The sequence below is a fragment of the Chironomus tepperi genome, unplaced genomic scaffold (genome assembly GCF_022539635.2).
Source record: "Chironomus tepperi strain 1889 unplaced genomic scaffold, CSIRO-AGI_Ctep_v1 contig_376, whole genome shotgun sequence".
Lineage (NCBI taxonomy): Eukaryota > Metazoa > Arthropoda > Insecta > Diptera > Chironomidae > Chironomus > Chironomus tepperi.
The window spans coordinates 3631832-3651718 of record NW_027226498.1 but is presented as its reverse complement, the minus strand read 5'-3'; the positions used below and the strand labels follow the sequence as shown (position 1 = coordinate 3651718).

At 29.1% G+C, this 19887-nt stretch overlaps 5 protein-coding genes across 6 annotated transcripts; 3 read left to right on the top strand and 2 right to left on the bottom strand.

Annotated features, from left to right (window-relative positions):
- Positions 1 to 1259: 1259 nt before the first annotated feature.
- On the top strand, positions 1260 to 7898 carry ImpE3 (Ecdysone-inducible gene E3). The gene is made up of 8 exons (XM_070647420.1): positions 1260 to 1771; positions 5410 to 5836; positions 5903 to 6127; positions 6189 to 6462; positions 6529 to 6580; positions 6729 to 6876; positions 7192 to 7271; positions 7532 to 7898. Exons 1-7 carry the CDS (start codon positions 1721 to 1723, stop codon positions 7260 to 7262), a joined length of 1248 nt encoding a protein of 415 aa, XP_070503521.1. The 5' UTR covers positions 1260 to 1720; the 3' UTR covers positions 7263 to 7271; positions 7532 to 7898.
- A 148-nt stretch (positions 7899 to 8046) lies between these two features.
- LOC139095882 (phospholipase B1, membrane-associated-like) lies at positions 8047 to 14898 on the bottom strand. The gene is made up of 6 exons (XM_070647421.1): positions 14877 to 14898; positions 9447 to 9741; positions 9045 to 9357; positions 8940 to 8986; positions 8770 to 8884; positions 8047 to 8562 (listed from the first exon to the last, which is right to left on the bottom strand). Exons 2-6 carry the CDS (start codon positions 9628 to 9630, stop codon positions 8085 to 8087), a joined length of 1137 nt encoding a protein of 378 aa, XP_070503522.1. The 5' UTR covers positions 9631 to 9741; positions 14877 to 14898; the 3' UTR covers positions 8047 to 8084.
- On the top strand, positions 11688 to 13481 carry pinta (prolonged depolarization afterpotential (PDA) is not apparent). Its single transcript, XM_070647422.1, has 2 exons — positions 11688 to 11938; positions 12676 to 13481. Exons 1-2 carry the CDS (start codon positions 11724 to 11726, stop codon positions 13277 to 13279), a joined length of 819 nt encoding a protein of 272 aa, XP_070503523.1. The 5' UTR covers positions 11688 to 11723; the 3' UTR covers positions 13280 to 13481.
- Positions 13358 to 16442, bottom strand: mats (MOB kinase activator-like 1). Of its 2 annotated transcripts, XM_070647424.1 has the most exons (3): positions 16241 to 16442; positions 15509 to 15672; positions 13359 to 15368 (listed from the first exon to the last, which is right to left on the bottom strand). In XM_070647424.1, the coding sequence occupies exons 1-3, from the start codon at positions 16252 to 16254 to the stop codon at positions 14902 to 14904; spliced, it is 645 nt and encodes a 214-aa protein (XP_070503525.1). In that variant the 5' UTR covers positions 16255 to 16442; the 3' UTR covers positions 13359 to 14901. The 2 variants fall into 2 exon arrangements, with proteins under 2 accessions (XP_070503524.1, XP_070503525.1); XM_070647423.1 differs by lacking the exon at positions 16241 to 16442 and having other exon boundaries at positions 13358 to 15368; positions 15509 to 15704.
- Positions 16443 to 16617: 175 nt separating this feature from the next.
- On the top strand, positions 16618 to 18905 carry LOC139095916 (FAST kinase domain-containing protein 4). Its single transcript, XM_070647463.1, has 6 exons — positions 16618 to 16749; positions 16885 to 17046; positions 17107 to 17279; positions 17344 to 18400; positions 18463 to 18526; positions 18588 to 18905. Exons 2-6 carry the CDS (start codon positions 16893 to 16895, stop codon positions 18793 to 18795), a joined length of 1656 nt encoding a protein of 551 aa, XP_070503564.1. The 5' UTR covers positions 16618 to 16749; positions 16885 to 16892; the 3' UTR covers positions 18796 to 18905.
- Positions 18906 to 19887: the final 982 nt, after the last annotated feature.

Below are 19887 nucleotides of genomic sequence, written 5' to 3'. Positions count from 1 at the left end.
GAGTAATGAACATAATCACCATGCGCCGTTATTCTTCAAAATTCAACTTAATCTTTCAAAATGAATAAAATAATGAAAGCATAAAATGACATTTTAAAAGCATTTAACTTTATCAACTATATCAAAATTGCACTACATCTTTATCCAAAATAAAATCTCCATCCCCTGAAAAATTCGGTTGAACAAAAGCGAAATAACGAAAGATCATTGTACCTTTGAAAGCACCTTTTTTTATTGATAATGATCTCAAAATCTGGAGAAGTTTTACTTTCTTGAAGGTATGTTGATTGAAATATTAAATCCATTTACAAATTTATGAATGTATTCGAGTCTTCTCATCATCTAAAAATCATTTTTTTGACAATCTCAAGCACATTTTATCTTTTGCTCATTCTCTTTCATTTTTTTCATACACAATGGTCAAGACTAATCTCAAACATATGTGTTTCTAGCTGATTTTTTAAAAATGTGGATCAGTTTGACTGACGAGTACTTAAAGAATTTAATGATGTTCATCATTGCGGTTTTCATGCAGAACTTGAAAATAATATAAAACATTTCAAAAAGTTACATTTTAATTGAAAAATTTTGAACAGGAGTTTTTAACCATGTGCAATAAATATTATTCAAATCTCAAATAAACGTTATGTTATATCATTCTAAAAATACTCGGTTATACTTATAATCTGAAAATTCAGTTTACCATATGTATCAGAAATTTATTGGTTTTATCTATTTGCACTACGTTATTAAGATAAAATGCGTTAACATTTTCGTTCATAACTACTTTACAAAAAGAGTCACTAATAAAATTTGTATTGTTTTTAGTCCTACAGGTATGTATGCTATCTGTTTTTGAAATTAGAACAAGATTTGAATAATTTTTAACTTCTTTCTCATTTTTTTTTTTTTCTTTCTCTTTTTTCTTTCAGTTGACGCGTGTTGATGAGCTAAAGAGAATGTTGTCATATTTGATACATATTGTTGAGTAAATAAAGCGAGAATATTTCTGTACATTTTGCTCTTCGATGTGCTGATTGTTAAGTGTTTTATGGAAATTTTATTGAAATTGTTTAACAGTATTTAAATGCAATAATTTTTTTTCTGCATTTGCAGAACTTATAAAAGTCCAATGAACTTTGATTTCCGTAAAGCAAAAAATTCTTTTCTGAATATTTTTAAAATAATATAAAAATCATATTTTAGATCGCAAAAAGTTCCAACACAAATATACACAAGAATGTCTCTTTCACATTTCTACACACATGATTAACGTGGCGCATCTTCGTCATGTACATAAAGGAATATATTTCTTTATTTTCTCTCCTCAAGAGATACTCAAAAAAATTTAAAAAAAAAATTATTTCTACACTTGCCTCTTTAGCTTATTTTGAGAAGAATTTCTGTTATTCGTAAGAAGGGAATCACAGAAAGCAGACATCAGTGGAAGCTTAGTTTTTGATATTTTTATATTCGTAACACATAAATAAAAGTCAAAGAAACGAGTTATCCCAAATAAAGTATAAAGAAACACAGAACAGAAGTTGTAAAAACAAAAAAATTGAATGGACATTGGCAATTCTATTGTTGCATTATCGAGTGGTCTGCTTAAAACAAAAGAAATAAAAATTGCATTTCAAATGAAGTTCTTGTGATTAGATAAAAGAATAATTTTAAAAGCAAAACCAATAAATTTTTTAGCGGCGAAACAGGAAATAGTATGGCAAAAATTAATGTCAACTGTTACATAGTTATATTGTTAGTTCTAAGTGTAAGTTATGACTGTCTTTTTAATTGATGTTTGGAAACTTATATTTGAGAAAAATTTTGGAGTTTGTGATTTTTTGGATAAAAGTGAATGTTGTGATTTGATTCTGTTGACACCCACTGTGAAAAATGAAACTTTTATAAATTATTAAATTTTAGTCAATGAAAAATGTGCGAGAAGAGTGTTGATTTTTTTTTTATAAAAAACTAAAAAAATTAGATTAAAAATAATTTTTAAATTGAAATTTTTAATCGAAAATTTAAAACATTTAAGTGAAAAACAAGCTTAAATATCATATTAATCACACCTTACACAGTTTCGGTTGTAAAAATAAAATTGTCTAGACTTTTGAATTCCTTTCTGATGACAAAAACTGCATGTTAATAAGTATGAATCTTTTTGGGTCTACAAAAAAACTCAAATTACAAAAAACTGCAGTGGCGTAGTGATTAGAGCGTCGGCCATCCGACCCTGACGATTTCCCAACAGGTTCGATCAAAAAATCTAGTTCGATTCGGGAGCTTTTTTGCTGTATTTAGTCACAAAAAAAATTATTTTGTTTAGGCTGTTAAAAAATCGTTGACCTCCCTCAAAAAATCGTTGACCTCCCTTAAAAAGCGAACGTAATAAGTGAACTGCCCCTGTAATAATTTCAATAATTTCTCTTAAAACTTCAAGAACATATTTTTTTATTGTATAATAACTTCCGAAGTCTGAACGAGTCTGATCATAAATCGTCCATTGACATGAGTTGATTTGCATACGCACAGCTATTACACCACTTAACTTAATACAAATTAACTATGCAAGTTAAGCTACAATTTATGGACATTATCGTTAATAACAGTGATGCTCCTCATTCGCGACAAAACAAAGTAATTTCACCATCTTATCTAGAATTTTTATGTGAAAGGAAAGTTTCACTGGCTTAAGATATAACTTTATTTTTAAAGAATTTTCAATCTGACAGAAAAGTGCTCATGAAATCGTAAATTAAATTTAATCTCTGTGATACTTTTGTGTGTCCAAAAATTCAGCACTAAAACTGAAAACGTGTTGAAAATGGAAATTTTTGGTGATTGATACAATTTGGTGCATAATGTAAAAATACATATGTGGGTGATAAGCTTTTATAAATTAGTTGCATTTTGCAGTTAAATGTGAATTTCGAATTTATTATTCTGAGTGCCTTTGGTTGTTCCAGACAAAATTTATTGCTTCATCGTTTTCCAAAAAATTTGCATTAGTTTTGATTCCATTTAAAATTCTTTTTTCTGTGTCTGGCTTGGTAAGTGTTAATTCATTTATTCAATGAGAAGAAATGATTGGTAAAAATATGCAGCAATAAAAATTTAAAGAATCAACAAGAATGTATAGAGTCGATCGAGTTCTTCTGGTAGAAAAATGTAATCAAGAAAATTTATTTTAATACCTTAAATTTACTTCTTTAAGTGTTAATAAATTAGATACATCGATGTGAATAAAATGAAGCATTTTGTGAGTTTTTTCTTCCTCTTTTTTTCTTAATTAATTTTGTCGACGAGCTTTCCTACAAGTTCTTAAGAAGAATAATCAAGAAGTAGCAAAAGATTCAAAATAATTAATTCAAGAAATATTAAAAACTTAAAAAAGTTTCAAAAAATTACGCGCCTCTAATATTAGTGAAAAAAATATTGTTTATTTTACTAATGTTGGACATAAAAGTTTTCATATCATAATTATTATTCTATTTCGTTAGCTATAATTTTTTTTTGTTACTGTGGTAAATGTATTTTAATTAAAACACTGTATGAACTTCTTGAATTTAAGATTTTTTCTCATCCCTTGAATTTATTTGATCATTCCATAAAGTCATCTAAAAATATCACGAAGTCATTGAAAAGTTTTGTTGAACAATAAAATAATCAACTCTCAATATTCGATATCAAACCATTTGTTCCTCCGATTCCATTTAAGAAATTTCCTGTTTTAATATAAAAACAGATCTTTGTGTTCTGTAAAATAAAAATAAATAATCGCTCAGGTATGTCCGATATAATATAACTAGTATTGTCCCCAGTACAACTATATGAATTAATATGTATATAGAAGAGCAGTGGTAATCCACTCCCGAAAACTCTATTTATAATCTTTTGTTCAGAATGTCAAAAGGTTCAGGAGCATCTAGTTCCATGAATTCAATTTTGGTTACGAAATTTCTGTGATGTTTAAAGAAAGTTACTTTAAGTATAAACTGGTCATTCACACAAACAACGTTTCAAATGCCAGAGAGTAATATATAAATGAAAAATGTAAAGAGCAGATTCTGTTTAACACAACTGGTAATCTTAAGAGACTGTTGATTTTTTCAACAAAATTATGCAGATTAATTTAAAATCAAAATCGTCCTAATTCTGTACATTGATATTCTTCAAAAAAGGTCAATGTTCTTATTGTGGATGGTTTTCGTTAGCAAAAATCTAACTGATAGCAGCTGTAAAATAACGTTACTAATGTGATAGGATTAATATTTTTATTTGAATGATTTAAATATTTATGAATATATGTGTTGTTTAATATTCAAATTCTATTTGCAACTACAATTAGTTGATTCCGCCAATAAATTAGTTGTTAGTTCCTTCAATAAATATTTAGTCTGTTTCTGATCACTGAAGAACAAACCTTGTTATTAATTTAAATCCGTAAGGAATCTTTTATTAAACTTATTAATGAAAAAAATTTGCTGATTTACACTCCAATAATATAAAACAATGACTGCCACCACAGGAATAAAATAATTATTTATAATTTGTGTATAGGTTTTTCTTTATTGATTGATTGATTGATTTACCAAGAAATTTATCAAGAAAAATCTGAATAAAATGTCGTGGTATGAAAACATCTCAGACTAAAACAAAATAAAACTTTTCGTTTTAAGAAGTTCGCTAAAATTATATGTCTGATAAGTAAGAATGCTCAGACACTTGTTGATAAATTAAATGCCTTTTTGAAAAAGCTTTATTTACATGCATTTTTTACCTCGGGTTTTACCTAAAATTTGATATATTTTACGCCATATAATTTATGATTCATTGGGTACTTAAAAAATGAGATATGCAATTATTCATTATGTCAACAATATAAAGAAATTCTGCGCAGAATTTGATCGAATGACAGATGAAATTCACTACTAAGCAAAATATTGATCGCTGATTAAACTCGATTTTAATATTTTGTTTGGTTTATTTATCATTTTTCCACACTCGTTTGTGGTTTACATACATATTATATCAAAATCTCAAACATTTTTGCATAAAATTTCAGTATGTTAACTAAACTATTTATGACCTAGATATTCCTAGTGCAAATATTTCTAATCCATTATATCATAAACGTGTCCAAGATTCAATTTTTATATCATGCATAGTTGTATTTGTAATCACTATCAAATGATTAATCGCGACTGTTTAAATTCGTCAATGTCATCATTTCTCATTTACAGTGGAGATCACTTGACTCAAAAAAGACAAATTTACATATTAATAATGAAGAAGTCACAACTTTTCGTTCTTAAATAAATAATTTATCATGCTTTTAAACAAAACTCACAACAGTCAAGATTCTTTACTGCATTAAATCAATTTGTCATATTATTTTAATAGCATCAAGCATGCACACAATTTCAACCACGTCAAATGCCAACACCCGATATTTCTGCACTAAAAGATGATATTGAGGTGGAACTTAAGGACTCTGATGAGTATTTACCGGCTGTGATGATGGCGTTACATTATTATACAGAAATGATGCAGTATGAAATTGTGCAGAATGTTCAGACAACACGACCAACACAAAGAACGACTGCAGTCCCATCTACAACAACTAAAAAACCTAACACTACCCAAAAACCTATAAGAACAACCACTGAAAAACTAACGACAACTACAACGACAAGGCCTTTAACAACAACGACAAGACCAATAACAACAACGACAAGGACTACAACAACGACGACAAGAACTACACCAACAACACGAGCTTCCACGACAACTACAACTAAGGCCCAAACATCCAAACCAGTAATTCAGTGTAATTTTCTTTAAAATAATTTTTAACTTTTTCGTTTTTATAATTTTTTTGAAATTTTGTTTGAAGACCAAACACATCGACCCCATAAGCCAGGCGTTCACGCACCTGAGAGACCACCATATTATATTTACTTCAATCTTCCAATCAAGCCAGAACAGAGTTATCATAGACCTGGAATTCAACAACAAGTCCATACAGGAATCACAACAATCAATCAGCCTGATTGGCAGAATCCAGAATTCTTTTCGTGGTTCTTTCAGAAGAAACCTAAAGATGACGATGAAGTTGATGGTATGGTATTCAAAAGTTATAAAATATTAAAAAGTCAAATTTAACTTTTTCTTTATTCCAGAAAATGAGCTTAAATATTTGGATGTGTTGCCAAAAAAACTTTTACTTGATATTCAACGTGACACGAAGCGTCGACCAGCTATTTTAGATTACGACAATGTGGTCGAGTTTAGAAAAATTTACGATGACTCATATAACTTTCCATACAAAGTTCGAGAACCAAATAGTGAACAAATGAAGATGAATATCAAAATTCAAATGCATCAACAGAAACAAATGCTAACGGGAAAGAAGAAACCACCGCCAACAAGACCTTACGTATTGATGCTTATGTTGTATGTTACAAATCAGATATCGTTAATGTTTGTTGTGTTTTGAATCTCTAATTTGTTCATTCAAAGGTATGACGTCTTGAAACGTGAAGCAAAAGCAAAAAAACTTCATCATTTTAAGGTAGGAATCAACTGCACATAAAAAATCAAGTTAACGAAAAATTTTCAAATATTCAGTTAAGCTTTGAAAGCTCTTTCTCTATAAAAGCATTAAAACTTTTAAGATTTCCTATTTAGCAATAGCTAATTCATTTCCATAAACTTTCCAGGGATTCTCCGATGAGTTTCTTAGGAAACTTGACAAAATATCTCATTCAACAGGAGTTTATCAATTGAAATATTTACTAGAAAAAATGCTTGAAAACAAAGAAGTTACAACACCCGATGTTGTTGCCAGATCCAATGTAATTATAGAAGGTAAATTTGAATTCATATACATTTGATTTTTCACATGACATTTTTTGGCACAATCAGTGATCACTAATTAGTGGCCGCAAACAAATCTCAGGTGTATCGTGACACAAAAAAGGTTCTTCATCACTGACATAGACATAATATCCTTCTAATAAAATGGTAAACAAACTTTTTTGTTCCACGGTACACCTTGGTGGTAATGCAGTTCATGAAATTTCCAAAAAATTTAACGACACACTAGTGTGCCTCAAAAACCGAGCTTATATCAACTCATCTATTTATAGTTCTATTTTGTTTTGTATTTTTTCCCACATTTAGATCTGAAGAAAGAGAAAAGCGATACTTACAAAACGCTTCTCATTATTCCTCCTCTTCCATTTAATCCTTAGAAAGGAACGGTTAGTGTAATTTCGATCTGAAGAAGATTAACAAAATTTAAAAAAAAAGTTTCATTTCGGATTTTATATAAAGATCTTGAGATTGTTTATTTCGTCCAAGAGAAAAGCGATACTTACAAAACGCTTCTCATTATTCCTCCTCTTCCATTTAATCCTTAGAAAGGAACGGTTAGTGTAATTTCTTCAATAATCTAATGATATATATTAGAAATTATTCATGTCAAGATAAAAAATACTTAAATTTTTGCACAATCTTACAGTCTCGGCATTAAAAAAAATATAATCATTTACCAGGACAGCATGATCTAAGTTTGAAGATTAACAAAATTTAAAAAAAAAAGTTTCATTTCGGATTTTATATAAAGATCTTGAGATTGTTTATTTCGTCCAATATTAAAAGCAGGCTGAAAAAAGCAACTCTTGATGCATGAAAAATAACAAATTCTCCCGAACTACTTTAAATTTAATTTCCTTTAAATTTTCAGTTAAAATAATAAAATAATAGTCATTAGATTATTGGAGTGATAGATAGAATGAATCTTTCAAGAAAGATTTCCTGATAAAGTGAATTTTACAGAATTAAGTTGAATCAACCTAAGTTAAACAAATAAAAAATTAGAACTAGAGGATAAAGAGTTTTCGTTTATTTTTAAATTTTATTGATTTTCAGAAGAAAAAGTGACTCCATCGAAATATTTAGATCAATTTCTATTTATTTTAAAATTAATATTCACTAAAATTATCATGAGTATTTGAAAGAATTATAAGAATATTAATAATAAGGTTTAAAAATTCTAAAACGATCGTTAATCCTTAAAAACTATTATAATAAGTATAAATGTAAGGATTTCTTAAACTCGGACACTTAAAAGTTTTGAAAAGATGATCAAATCCGTAACTTTTTTTTCCAACTGGTTCCATCATATTGTTCCAAATTCCATTAGCAGAAACAGCATGTCCCTTTTGACTCAAATGAACACAATCAATTGCCATTAATGTTAAATCAGGTTGACTATCATTTCTATAGAAAACACTCGCATCTTTGAAAAATGGCTGATAAACCACAGTAAAATCGTCAGTATGGAACTCTGGTAAATTACTGACGTGTTCCATAATTCGTGTGAATTTTCTCTCAAGTTTACGGAATAATTCACGGTTTTCCGAAAACTTTTGACCAAAAATGCAGCTGCATTCAATTGGACGAGCAAGGTAGCAAGTTAATGGAGTATTTACTCTATCCATGGAAAACATGAGGGATATCAAAGGCGATGGTACTAAATTTACTAAGGTTCTGGATAACAATGTTTAGAAAAATAAGAAAAAAATTGATTTTACATTTAAATTAGATCGGCACAATTCTTTCATTATAGCGACATGATGACTCCATGACATCCAAGAGGAAATTTTTATGATAACATGAAATTTGCAAACTGGATGCAATGTGGCAGCCACTTGACTGTCATGAATAATTTGTGCCGATCGGAGAAATTGAATCTACCTTGGTGATGTATCTCGCAAATATCGTAAAGTTTCTATCATTGATTTTTCTTGAACGTCATTCAACCAAAGCGTGGCATTCGATTGATAACATATATCAGAACAGAAATCATTTCCTATAATTTTCGAATTGAATTAAGTTTTTTAAAAAAATAGATTTTGCTTCCTTACCTCCAATCATAAAAGTAAGTAACTTCCAATGCCTTTTCATATCAACTCTACATTAGATAAAGGAACGAGTCAGTAAAAATATTTTTCATTAAATAAATTTATCACCTTGGATCTTGCTTCATTCTATTCATTAATGCACGTGCATTATAAGGCATGTCTGAAGTCGTTGCAATATTTTCAGCAATATTAAATTGCGCAGTTTTATGGACGTTGTAAGAATCTGATAAGGAGTAGCCAAATAAATTTGGATTGAAGACTTTGAGAATATTTGGCAAGGTTAAGTGACTTTTCCAATTTCCCTGTCCACCAATGCACCAACTTAGTCCTCGATTTTCAACAAGTACCTCCCATAAACCAACTGAATTGGCAGCTGTAGCTGATGTAAGAGAATCGCCCATTGCGGCAATCACATCGATATCTAAATATAAAGACATTGATGCAAGTTCATTGATTTACATCAGCAAAACAAAATAAAAGAATGAAAAAGTAAAGGCTGCAGCAATTTACCTCCAGGTCTGAGCTGATGAACACTTTTGGGAACCTTTTGACTTCTAAATCCACGAATATCACATGGAAAAGGTACATTGTGTGGTACTCGTTTTTGAAACCTTTCACTATCATGACGATCACCAGTTCCAGACACTAATCTATTGTAAAATTCTCTGAATCCACGATAAAACATTCGAATCATCTGTGAATTATCCAAACTACTTGTCACGATATGATTCTCAAACTCCTGATTTCCTGTGATATTTCTGAGAATATTTCCTTTTATTCGACTAATTTTTAGCTGGACATTATGCTGTGCTTTGGATGTATAAATAATGATTAAAATAAGCGTACAAAAAGATACAGCGTTGAGATGCATTTTGAGGAGATTATCAAATCTATGCTTAAATTTATCTTATTACAATTCACTAATCTTTATCATTAATTAAATTTAACTCCAGTAAGCACAGAAAACAATTAAGTGACCAGAAACAATGATGTTTTACAACTAAAAACAAATAATAATAACAGACTATTCGATGTCCACAAACATTAATCGATTACTGAGTTCCCCACTTGATATTGCATAATTTTTCATTAAAATGCAAAGAGAATAATTCAATAATCAGTTTGGATATTCCTATCATGACACTTTATATAAACATATTTGTGACGAAATAAAATTTCTATAACACCTAATATGACTCAAATGAAAAGGAAAGTGATATAAATAATGAATTTTCATGACATCACAATTGCCATATTTGAAGGTCGGTAAGTCTTGTTGATGTGCAAAATTTGATTTAATAATTTCTATATTCACATCGTATTCACGTGAGAAAATGGTTGTGATTGGAATTTAACATCATAATGAAGAAACATTGCCAATTTCACAACTCATCCATGCTGCTTTATAGAAGAGTTGATTAAATTTTAGACATGAAAGGAAAAGCCGTCGAATCAACATTATTTGTAAATAATGATATTTTTTTGTGGATTTGAATTACAAAATTGATAATGATAAAAGAATAATAAGATTAAAAGTTATCTGACTTATTTATCCGATTTATAGTTCTCATAACAAAAAAATTATTTTTAACAATTTATCAATTTGATAAGTGCATTTAATACTTTTTTAAGTTTCGGCAATTTTCTTTATCAAATGATAATAATTACAAAGAGGGTAACCAGATGTTTCGATGTAAGGTTTTTCTAATGAATCTTCTCAAAAAATCACGGCCAAGTGAAACATTTATAGTTATTTTGAATGTAATTCTTTATTAAGTATACAAACAACCCCCTAACTAAGCAACTTATAAAAGCTTTTATAAACAAAAAGCTGAACAAAATTTAAAGTATGTAATTTACAACATTTCCAATTAGTCAGTCTGTTCCAAATTCAATACCAACTTTCGTAGCCCGCACCATGTCAACTGAACTTTCAAGGCACTGAATAATATGATTGTACTGTTGTTTTAAAAACGTTTCAGTACTCTGCTAGAAAGGTCTCGTTGAAAAAAATTGGGGACAGACACACAAAGCTCATGCTAACGTTGCATCAAAGACGGAAAATAATGTATTAATTATACTCATCAGTATATTAGAACTGATAAAGCCGATGGCAACATTCATAAATCCTTTGTTCGATAAAAATACGTTTATCATTAATCTCTAAAGTTCAATGATATGAGCTTTACACATACTTAATGTATAATCTTTTGCAAGTGAATACCTAGGCGTCTTTATCACATGTACATTCAAAGGAAATATATCACAACTTAAACTCGAAATATTAGGGGTTTTAGTGAATTGTTCATTTCAACTTAATTGTTTTTGACATGGTATTCGTGATAAAAATTACATCTTTTTTGAAATATTTGCACATTCGCAATGTATCCTTATTAACAATGACTTATTGAACTTCTTGAAATTTAATGTCCTAAAGTATTTGCAACAAACGCGAATCATCTTCCATCTTCCACCGGTTGTCTCAATCCGTCAATAAGAAGTCGGCCATTTATGGAAGAGCCGCCTGAGGAAGTCGTGATTCGGCGAGTTTTTGCCGATTATTTCTACCCGGATACCAAATCTTAAGCGAGCAACAACCTCATAAATTGTTGATGAGCTTATTATTAATTTACCTGAATTTTAGATACTCTAATACTAACAAACATATAGAAAGATTTTTATTATTTCAGCATGTTTACAAAAAATAAATGTATATATTTATTATTCACTCGTCAGTTCTAATCGAGAACTGAAAGTGAAAATACATGACGAAAAAACATTAAAAAGATGTCAAATATTAAATTAGATAATTTCGCAAAGTTGCATGCGTTTGAGTTTCTTAATGAAAATGAAGAAGATGTAAAAATTGGAACATTAGAAATTAGAGAATATATTGAGAATCAAACGGAAATAGATGAGCAGCTAATAAGTGATCAAAGCATACTCTATTTTTTAAGAGCAAGTAAATTTCAAATTAATAAAGCTAAGAAGAAAATAAAAAGGTTAGTGACATAATTGGATTAAGTATTATTAAGTAAAACATGTCTTCTCCTTATCGAAGGCATATAATTTTTATAGCAATCAGCTGTGTTTTATAGCTAAAGATTTGTTTTTATTTAATGCATACAAATGAATGAAAATCTTTTCGCTGTCTCTACACAAAATACTCAAACATTGTAATTTGCACTTTGTTCTTTTGTTTACTAGTCCATAACTACTAAAAAATTAATTAAGAGACAAAAGAAGATTTAATCGTATCAATTGTTGTTATTAATAATCTCAGAGTGAACAACTTGATATATTCTTTTAGTAGTTACTAGACTTGCAGTCAGCTAATGACATTTTCTCCGGAACATTCCATATAATGTTAAGATTTGATTAATTTTTTGAAAATGTCGAGAATATTTTATATTTTTTGGGATGTATTAATTTAGAGTGGTTTAGAGATTTATTAAATAAATGAAATCCGTTTATCTGAATTCAAAAACAGTTTAAACATTTTGTATAAAAAGGGGTTTTAAACTATAAACAATAAATATTAATCAAACCTTAAACTAGCGTTAACAAATTTAGAATACATTTTTCACAAAATGAAGAACAAAGAAATACGTTATTTAGTTCATTTAACATTATCATACTATTTCATTAGCAGTTTATGTGTGTCTAATGTAGTTAGTGTAAAACTCAGTTAGTTTATTACTTATCAAAAAGTTTTTAAAAATTTAAATTAATCTTTTAGCTACTACACACAGCGTTCAGATGTGACAGAATGGTATACTTTTCGAGATCCTTTCCTCACAGAATTAAGTGAGCTTTTAGACATTGGAGTCTTTCTACCAATTCTTCAGAAGGATGAACAGCATCGTCAAATTGTGATATTAAGAATAGCCGCTCATGATCCATCAAAACATTTACAGAATAATGTGATGAAAATTAGTATGATGTTATTGGATTATCTTACAATGCATGACCCAAACCTTTCTGTTTATGGCATTCGTGCAATATTTGATATGAATGGTGTCAAACTCGCTCATGCACTACAAATGACACCAAAAATAATTAAAAATGCTGTGAATACAATGGAATGCTATCCACTTAGAATTCAAAAATTGGAATTTGTTAATGCAAATCGAGGCATTAACGTGATTCTTGACATATTTCGTTCATTTATGACACAAAAATTACGTGATAGAATTACAGTTACAAGAGATATTCCTAAATTCAACGCACACGATCATTTGCCCGTTGAATTGGGTGGATCAACTGGGAGCTATCGAGACCTTGCAAAGCACTGGAAAAAAATTCTTCAAAATAATCATCAATGGTTTAACAGTAACAGATGAGGACAATTATTATGACAAAAAGGAAAGGATTTCTTTTATTGTACTCAAGTATTTTTTTTTCAATTATGAAATGATTAAAAATAATATTTACATGCAGACATAATAATCATAATTCGTAATATTTATTATAAAATGAAAAAAGGATAAAAATCTAATCGTTTTTTGTATCGCTGCTTAAAAGCACAACTTAAAAATCATATTCAGTTTTAATGAATATTCACATAGATCATATGGTTATTTCATATTATATATTTAAAATGCAATTGCCGTGTAAAAATATGTTTTTATTCTTAATTTCTTCATAATTTCTTTTTACGAGTGCTTTATTTTCATTTAAAAGCTTTTTAGACTATTGTCTAATCTTTCTGAGAGTTCACTACAATTCTTGATTTTTCTGATAATAATTAAAGAGAAATAGTAGAATAAAGATTTTTATGATGATGAATATTTACAATGAAACATATTTCTTCTGCTTCTTTCTTTTACATTCAAATTCCTCAAATAAATTAAATCAATGGAAATTTAAATTTTTAAACAAAAATACTTTATAATATTAGTTTGAAAATGCCGTTTATGTGAAGTTTTCATAAGATAAATTTTGTTAGTTTAATATCAATTATTATGATTGCGGCGACATACTCTTATGTTTAGTCATCATATACAGCAATAAAATCAAATTTGTTTCGACATTTTAATTTACTCTCTGATCAAATTAGAATAAGCTCGTTTTTGAAAAATAAACTTCCAATCAAAATACTTTTCCATCTCTCTAATTTGTTAACGTATATTTTTGACTTTTCGTCAATCTTAGTAATTATTGTTTGTTTCTCATACATTTTTAAAATTCTCTGTTTAGAGAATTATTTTCAAGTCTTTAAAATCCCTAGTTTCGTACAAAAATTTTCAACATTCATGCAAAAAGCATGATTTCTATGTTTTTAAAAAGCTATTTGATCACAATTGTTTATGATGGTGAAATTAAATTATTAGGTTGTAATGTTTAAAGTCTATCATGAATATTTTAGATAAAACTCTCTTCCACCTTAAACAACTGTGTCTCTTACTAAAAAGAATAATTTGAAATATTCGTTTAATATTTAAAATTCAAGAAAAATTTCGAAAGAATAAATATCAAATTATTTTAGTCCTTATTCATATGGGACTTTAATACGTTCATTTTTGTGTTATATTTATCTGTTGATAAATCATTAAGTTTGAAAATAAATCCTTATCACAATTTTAAATTTCATGAACTTAATAGACCCCAACTTTTAAAACTTGATGATTTATGAATTAATTATTCGTTCAATTGCAGATTACATATAAGTTAAAAACTCATACGATAGGAATAATGGTTCTAGATACTACATATAGGAGTCAAAAAGTACGAGTTCATTTTAAAATCGTTTTAATTTAATAAAAATATCATCAAGCTTTTACATCTGAGGTAAGCTGGATCAAACTAGAATTTCAAGTCAAATTCATTTCCATACACTTTCATAAGAAATAAAATTAACGAATGAGGAAAATAAAGAAAATGAAACTAAAAGGATCAAGCGTAAAACTAAAAAGGTAATTAGTAATTTCTAAATGTTACCTAATGTATTAACAATAGTTATGTCCTAGCCTTTTGCTGTCAATTTGTCAATCAATTCCTGCAAAGGTGCCAACTCACGACGATCAATAAGTTGAAACTCTTGTACAAAAAATATAAAATGTTTAAATGAAGTATTAAGATGTGCTTCCTCGCCTAATCGTACAACTTCTGGAAAATGCTGATGATAAATGTGTGCGTAGACACGAAATAGCCGTTTTAAAATCGTTTTTGCAATAGTTTGGAAATTTTTCGGGAATGGAACACCAATTTTTGATGGAAATAGAGTTTCATCGTCTAATTGATCTTGTACCCAAGTCATTAAATAATCAATATACTTTGGTGCACTACATTTGATTGGTTTCTTGACTGTTTGACCATCAGCCCAATGATATTCGTATTTTGGACCAGCCGACATGATACTACACGTGTCTTCTGTACAAAATTCCGTTATCGTGCCATAAAGCATATTAATTTGATTAAAGAAGTCTACAGCTAAAATAAATAAGAATTGAATGCAAATTTATAGAATAAATAAACTGTCTATTGTTGTCGTTACAGAGTTGGAAAGTTGCAGTGCCAATTCTAATGGAACTTGTAAATTCCAACAATTAATTAAATGTCAAATAACTTACTGTTTACAGCAATCCACTCGTTCACATCCTCGCCTTCAGGCAACTGCACAGCATTCCTTAAATTTCCCGAGCCTAAGGTTGCTGCAGCATGTTTCATCAAATCATATTGATGAGTTCCTTCTGGGATATTTTTTTTAGGCTTAAATGTCTTATTCGAACGATTACTAAACAAACAGAACATGGGAGAGAATAATGATGAAATGTTAAATATAATTAGTACTTTTTTAATGTGTCGATAGGTAGTTTTTTCATTACGACAGCTGTTCAATTTGTGTGTAACTGTTTTCTACACAAAAAATACCTTACTCTCTTTTCGTGCATTTACTGAATGGAGATATTCAGACACACGAAATATAATGAAAGAGAAGAAAAATTGCGGAAATAATTGAAACAGTTCTTGTACGAATTAACACTTTAATGATGATTAGATATTCATTAAAGTGAAATAATTTAAATAAAAATCATGTTGAGAGAACTATTGAACCACAACACAACTGCAAAGTAGTCGGAAAATTTTCCGGAAATTAATTTTCAATTCAAGGTTTCTTCTTTTCTTTTGACTTAATTTACTCTCACTGGATTTGCAAATAATGTTTAACGTTTACATTTAGAACCAATTTCTGATATCGAAAATGTTTATAAAAAAGCTATTGATGTATACACAATCTCATAAAACCACTGTGAATTTTATATTAAATTAAGATTACACAAAGAATCGAAAATTTCACTTACAAAAGAAATGACATGTTTTTCACACTCAATTTCTCCCACTAATATCAGAGATATCTGAATAAATTCAATATTTCCCTGCCTTTCGTGGTATTACAACGAATTTATTTATACTAAAATAAAGCTTTTCACGATTATTTCAATTGTTTAGACAAGAAAATAAAATTATTATTATTTTTTATATTTTTTTTTAAAAAAACTTTTTATATCAGGGGTGTGAATGTTGTTTACAAAAAAAGGAGAAAGAAAATTTTGAATTTTAACTGTCCGTTAATTTCACTGTCATAGATTTATTATTAAATTCTTTTTTTTTCACTGTTTACTTGATGTGTTTTAATATTTTTCTTTTATTTATAATTAATGAACTTCATTAAACGAAGAAACAAGCTTCATAAAAATAAAATTAAAATAAAAAAAACATAGAAAAATAAAACATAGAAAAACATCGCTCCGTAAAAATATTATTTTCATTTTTTTTCGATCGATTTTAGGCTATTAAATTAAATATTTAGGTAAGTAACATAATATCACATCTCATAAAAATACCGTGAATCATAATAAATTGAAGACAGCAAGTGTTATTCATCATTTCAAAGGCAATTATCTAATACCTGTTCTTTTAACCTTTTTTTCAATATTTTTTGCAGGAATTAACATGTTAAGACATTTAAATAGATTAACAGCTATTGCAAGTGCAAGAAATTATGCAATAACAAAAAATCTGTTTGCATCAGCAAGTGTATTAGCAGAAAATAAAGATCCAGGAAATGTTATCGAAAAATCTCAAGATTTGAAGAAACACCGAAAAAGTTAGTCGAAAATAGTCAAATTAAGGTCATATTCTCATTCATACAATACATTTATTTTAGATCCAACAGTTGCTGCTGTATTCGCATCTTTATCAGACACTGAGCAGCCTCAAACAGTATCAAAAGATGGGAAAATTGATATTGATGAAATAATTTTGAACGCAAAAACAGTAAATGGATTGCTGAACATTGCTGACCAAAATAAGGATCTAACAAGGAAGCATGCCTTAAAGGTATTCATTCAAATTAATATATACTTGATCCGCAAATTCACTAAGAAATAATCCAATTTTGCAGATTGTTTCAATACTGGCTGAATGGACGTCGATTGATCGCGCAAAACTGCCCGAGTTCGAGAATGATGCAAGATTTACAAAATTGTGCCGGATGTTAGGACGTGCTGTCAAAAACAACAATAATAGTTCGGGTAACATTAATAAGAGATTGGAAAACTTCCGAAATGCTGACCTCGACACAGTTCTTGGCGTTACTGGAGACGATGAGGCAGCAAAGTTAGTTGCTAGCATCACAGTTGAACAAATGGTTAAGGTCATGAAGAATTTAAGCGCAAAAAAGAGACGAAGCACACCGCTATTACGTTCACTAGCTTTTAATATGAGCGGAAAAGAGGAACATCTCAACATCAAACAATGTTCAGACGTATTATATTCAATTGCTAGTCTTAATTTTCCCGAACCAGTTTTAATATCAAAACTATGTGAAGATATTCAACTGGACATTAAAAAAAGTGAAATTAAAAAGTCTTCAACAATTGGATCGATGCTAACAAGTTTAGCATTCTTAAAATATCGTGAACCAGTTGTGCTTGATTGTTTGTCTGAATGGATTGTCAAGAATCAAAGTATTTGTAGAACACAAGATATTGCCGCTTTGTGCATGACATTAGCAACACTTAATTATATGCCTGTTGATTTTAAAGACAGTATCATAACAAAATTGACACCATCACTTACTCCATTAGACTTTAAAAACTCTTCTGATTATCTTAGCTATGTGTGGAGTTTGATGTCATTAAATATTCCCGACGTCGCAGCTTTTAACAATGTTCTAAACGACGATTTTATTGAGAAACTATCATCTGATTTTAAAAATGAAATTCCTATTCCTGCAAAAATAAAATTACTCAATATTAATGGTGGTGTAAAATTGTTTATGCCTTCATATAAAGGTGCTATGCTGACGAGAGACAAACATCAAAACATATATAGTGTACCGTTACTTCTCAATCATGATAAGCAGCTTCTCATAAAGGCAATGACAGATGCCTTGAAGAACATTATTCCTGAAGCATGCTTGAAAATTCATCAGGACACAAATATGGGATTTTCAGTTGGTAAATTGACATTTTCTTATTAAATTTGATATTATCGCTAATATACACTTTTTCCGGCATAGATGCGGAATTTCACATTGATACAAATGCGAATCCAATTCCGAAAGAAACTAATGATAGTAAAAGGTAATTAATAATCATTTAAATCCAATTTACATTAAATCATTTATCTTCATAATAAATATAGAATTGCATTAATGGTGCACGACTATCATGACTTCTGTCAAGGACCTCATCAACATTTATCAGGAATTGCAGCACTTAATAGTCGACTACTATCAAAAGCTGGTTACGAAGTACTTAGTGTACCCCATAATGAGTTCTCCGTGAATGATTTATTACTAAAGAGAGTTCAGTATCTACAGAAAATTATTAAAAATGCGAGCAAGAATTAGTTAAGTGATGAAAAATAACTAAAATATAAATGTGTATAAAAATTATGATTTCACCAGAAAAAAAAAAAATAAAATAAAATTAGTGATTTTTAAAGTTCGCTAGATGCATAGTTTGAGATGCCTTTGAGACTTTTTTTAATAAAAACTAGCTTAACTATCATTTAAGTATCAAGTGTTCCTGTACTATACTATTAAAAAATGTCTGAATATATGCGGAATAAAAGCATCCACCGTAAAATACCAAATTGAAAAGAAAAATGTATGAAAATTATGATCAACAGTCATTTCCGACAGCCATGGATCAGAAAAGAAACAGTTAATCTACTGTGCTAAGTTGAATGAATCTTTCCTTTAAAAGCACCCAGTTAAAATTCGTGTGACCAAAATTTCGCAAAAAAATGAATATTCAGATACTAAGAAAATCCTTATGAATCTTGCAATGGAGACACATTTTGAGCCAAAGATCTCCTCGAAACTGCTTCCAAACACACAAACTGAGCTTTGTAACTATAACCGTGAAATGGAAAAGAGCTTCGAAAAATAGACATGTTCTAGGATTGAACCCAGAATGTTTGGTACGTGAGGCCAACGCTCTGCCATTCAGACTACTGATTTCATTCCACAGCTATTCAATATTACTCTTCATAAGTCACAAGGAAACTTAACTTGCTGATAAATTGATGAATTGCTTCATATCATTTCAACAACATAAACTTGCTACCCATTTTATTGTCTGAAAATTTCAATTAGGTATTTGCAAAACTCACATGTTTTATCGTTTCTTTAATAGCCATTTAAGGCATTACTTAAAATATAATGATTTCTTCATTAAATGATAGCATGTGAAATTATGCCATATTGGGGTTGAGGTCTTCTCATCACATGTCAAAGCTTTATATGTACAACTTATGTGAAGAATGTGAAACATAAAAGTAAAACAAATATTTAAAGAATTTGTAGCAAAAAAATTACAAAAGTCCTCGTGTTATTGATCGAGGGACTTAAGCGCATTTTTGTCCCAGCGATCAGTAATTGATTAATAAGTCACTTCCAGACCTCAAAAACAAGATCCAGTAGGATCCAGGTCACTTC

Bases quoted from the DNA above. Each gene is read 5' to 3' on its own strand.
- ImpE3 (XM_070647420.1), top strand. From the start codon at position 1,721: ATGGCAAAAATTAATGTCAACTGTTACATAGTTATATTGTTAGTTCTA. The intron at 6,128-6,188 runs GTATGGTATTCA...TCTTTATTCCAG, and splicing joins AGATGACGATGAAGTTGATG to AAAATGAGCTTAAATATTTG. The intron at 6,877-7,191 runs GTAAATTTGAAT...TCCCACATTTAG, and splicing joins ATCCAATGTAATTATAGAAG to ATCTGAAGAAAGAGAAAAGC.
- LOC139095882 (XM_070647421.1), bottom strand. From the start codon at position 9,630: ATGATTCGAATGTTTTATCGTGGATTCAGAGAATTTTACAATAGATTA. The intron at 9,358-9,446 runs GTAAATTGCTGC...CTTTATATTTAG, and splicing joins TCATCAGCTCAGACCTGGAG to ATATCGATGTGATTGCCGCA. The intron at 8,885-8,939 runs GTAAGGAAGCAA...CGAAAATTATAG, and splicing joins ACTTACTTTTATGATTGGAG to GAAATGATTTCTGTTCTGAT.
- pinta (XM_070647422.1), top strand. From the start codon at position 11,724: ATGTCAAATATTAAATTAGATAATTTCGCAAAGTTGCATGCGTTTGAG. The intron at 11,939-12,675 runs GTTAGTGACATA...TTAATCTTTTAG, and splicing joins GCTAAGAAGAAAATAAAAAG to CTACTACACACAGCGTTCAG.
- mats (XM_070647423.1), bottom strand. From the start codon at position 15,689: ATGTTCTGTTTGTTTAGTAATCGTTCGAATAAGACATTTAAGCCTAAA. The intron at 15,369-15,508 runs GTAAGTTATTTG...TATTTATTTTAG, and splicing joins CGAGTGGATTGCTGTAAACA to CTGTAGACTTCTTTAATCAA.
- LOC139095916 (XM_070647463.1), top strand. From the start codon at position 16,893: ATGTTAAGACATTTAAATAGATTAACAGCTATTGCAAGTGCAAGAAAT. The intron at 17,280-17,343 runs GTATTCATTCAA...CCAATTTTGCAG, and splicing joins CAAGGAAGCATGCCTTAAAG to ATTGTTTCAATACTGGCTGA. The intron at 18,527-18,587 runs GTAATTAATAAT...TAATAAATATAG, and splicing joins GAAACTAATGATAGTAAAAG to AATTGCATTAATGGTGCACG.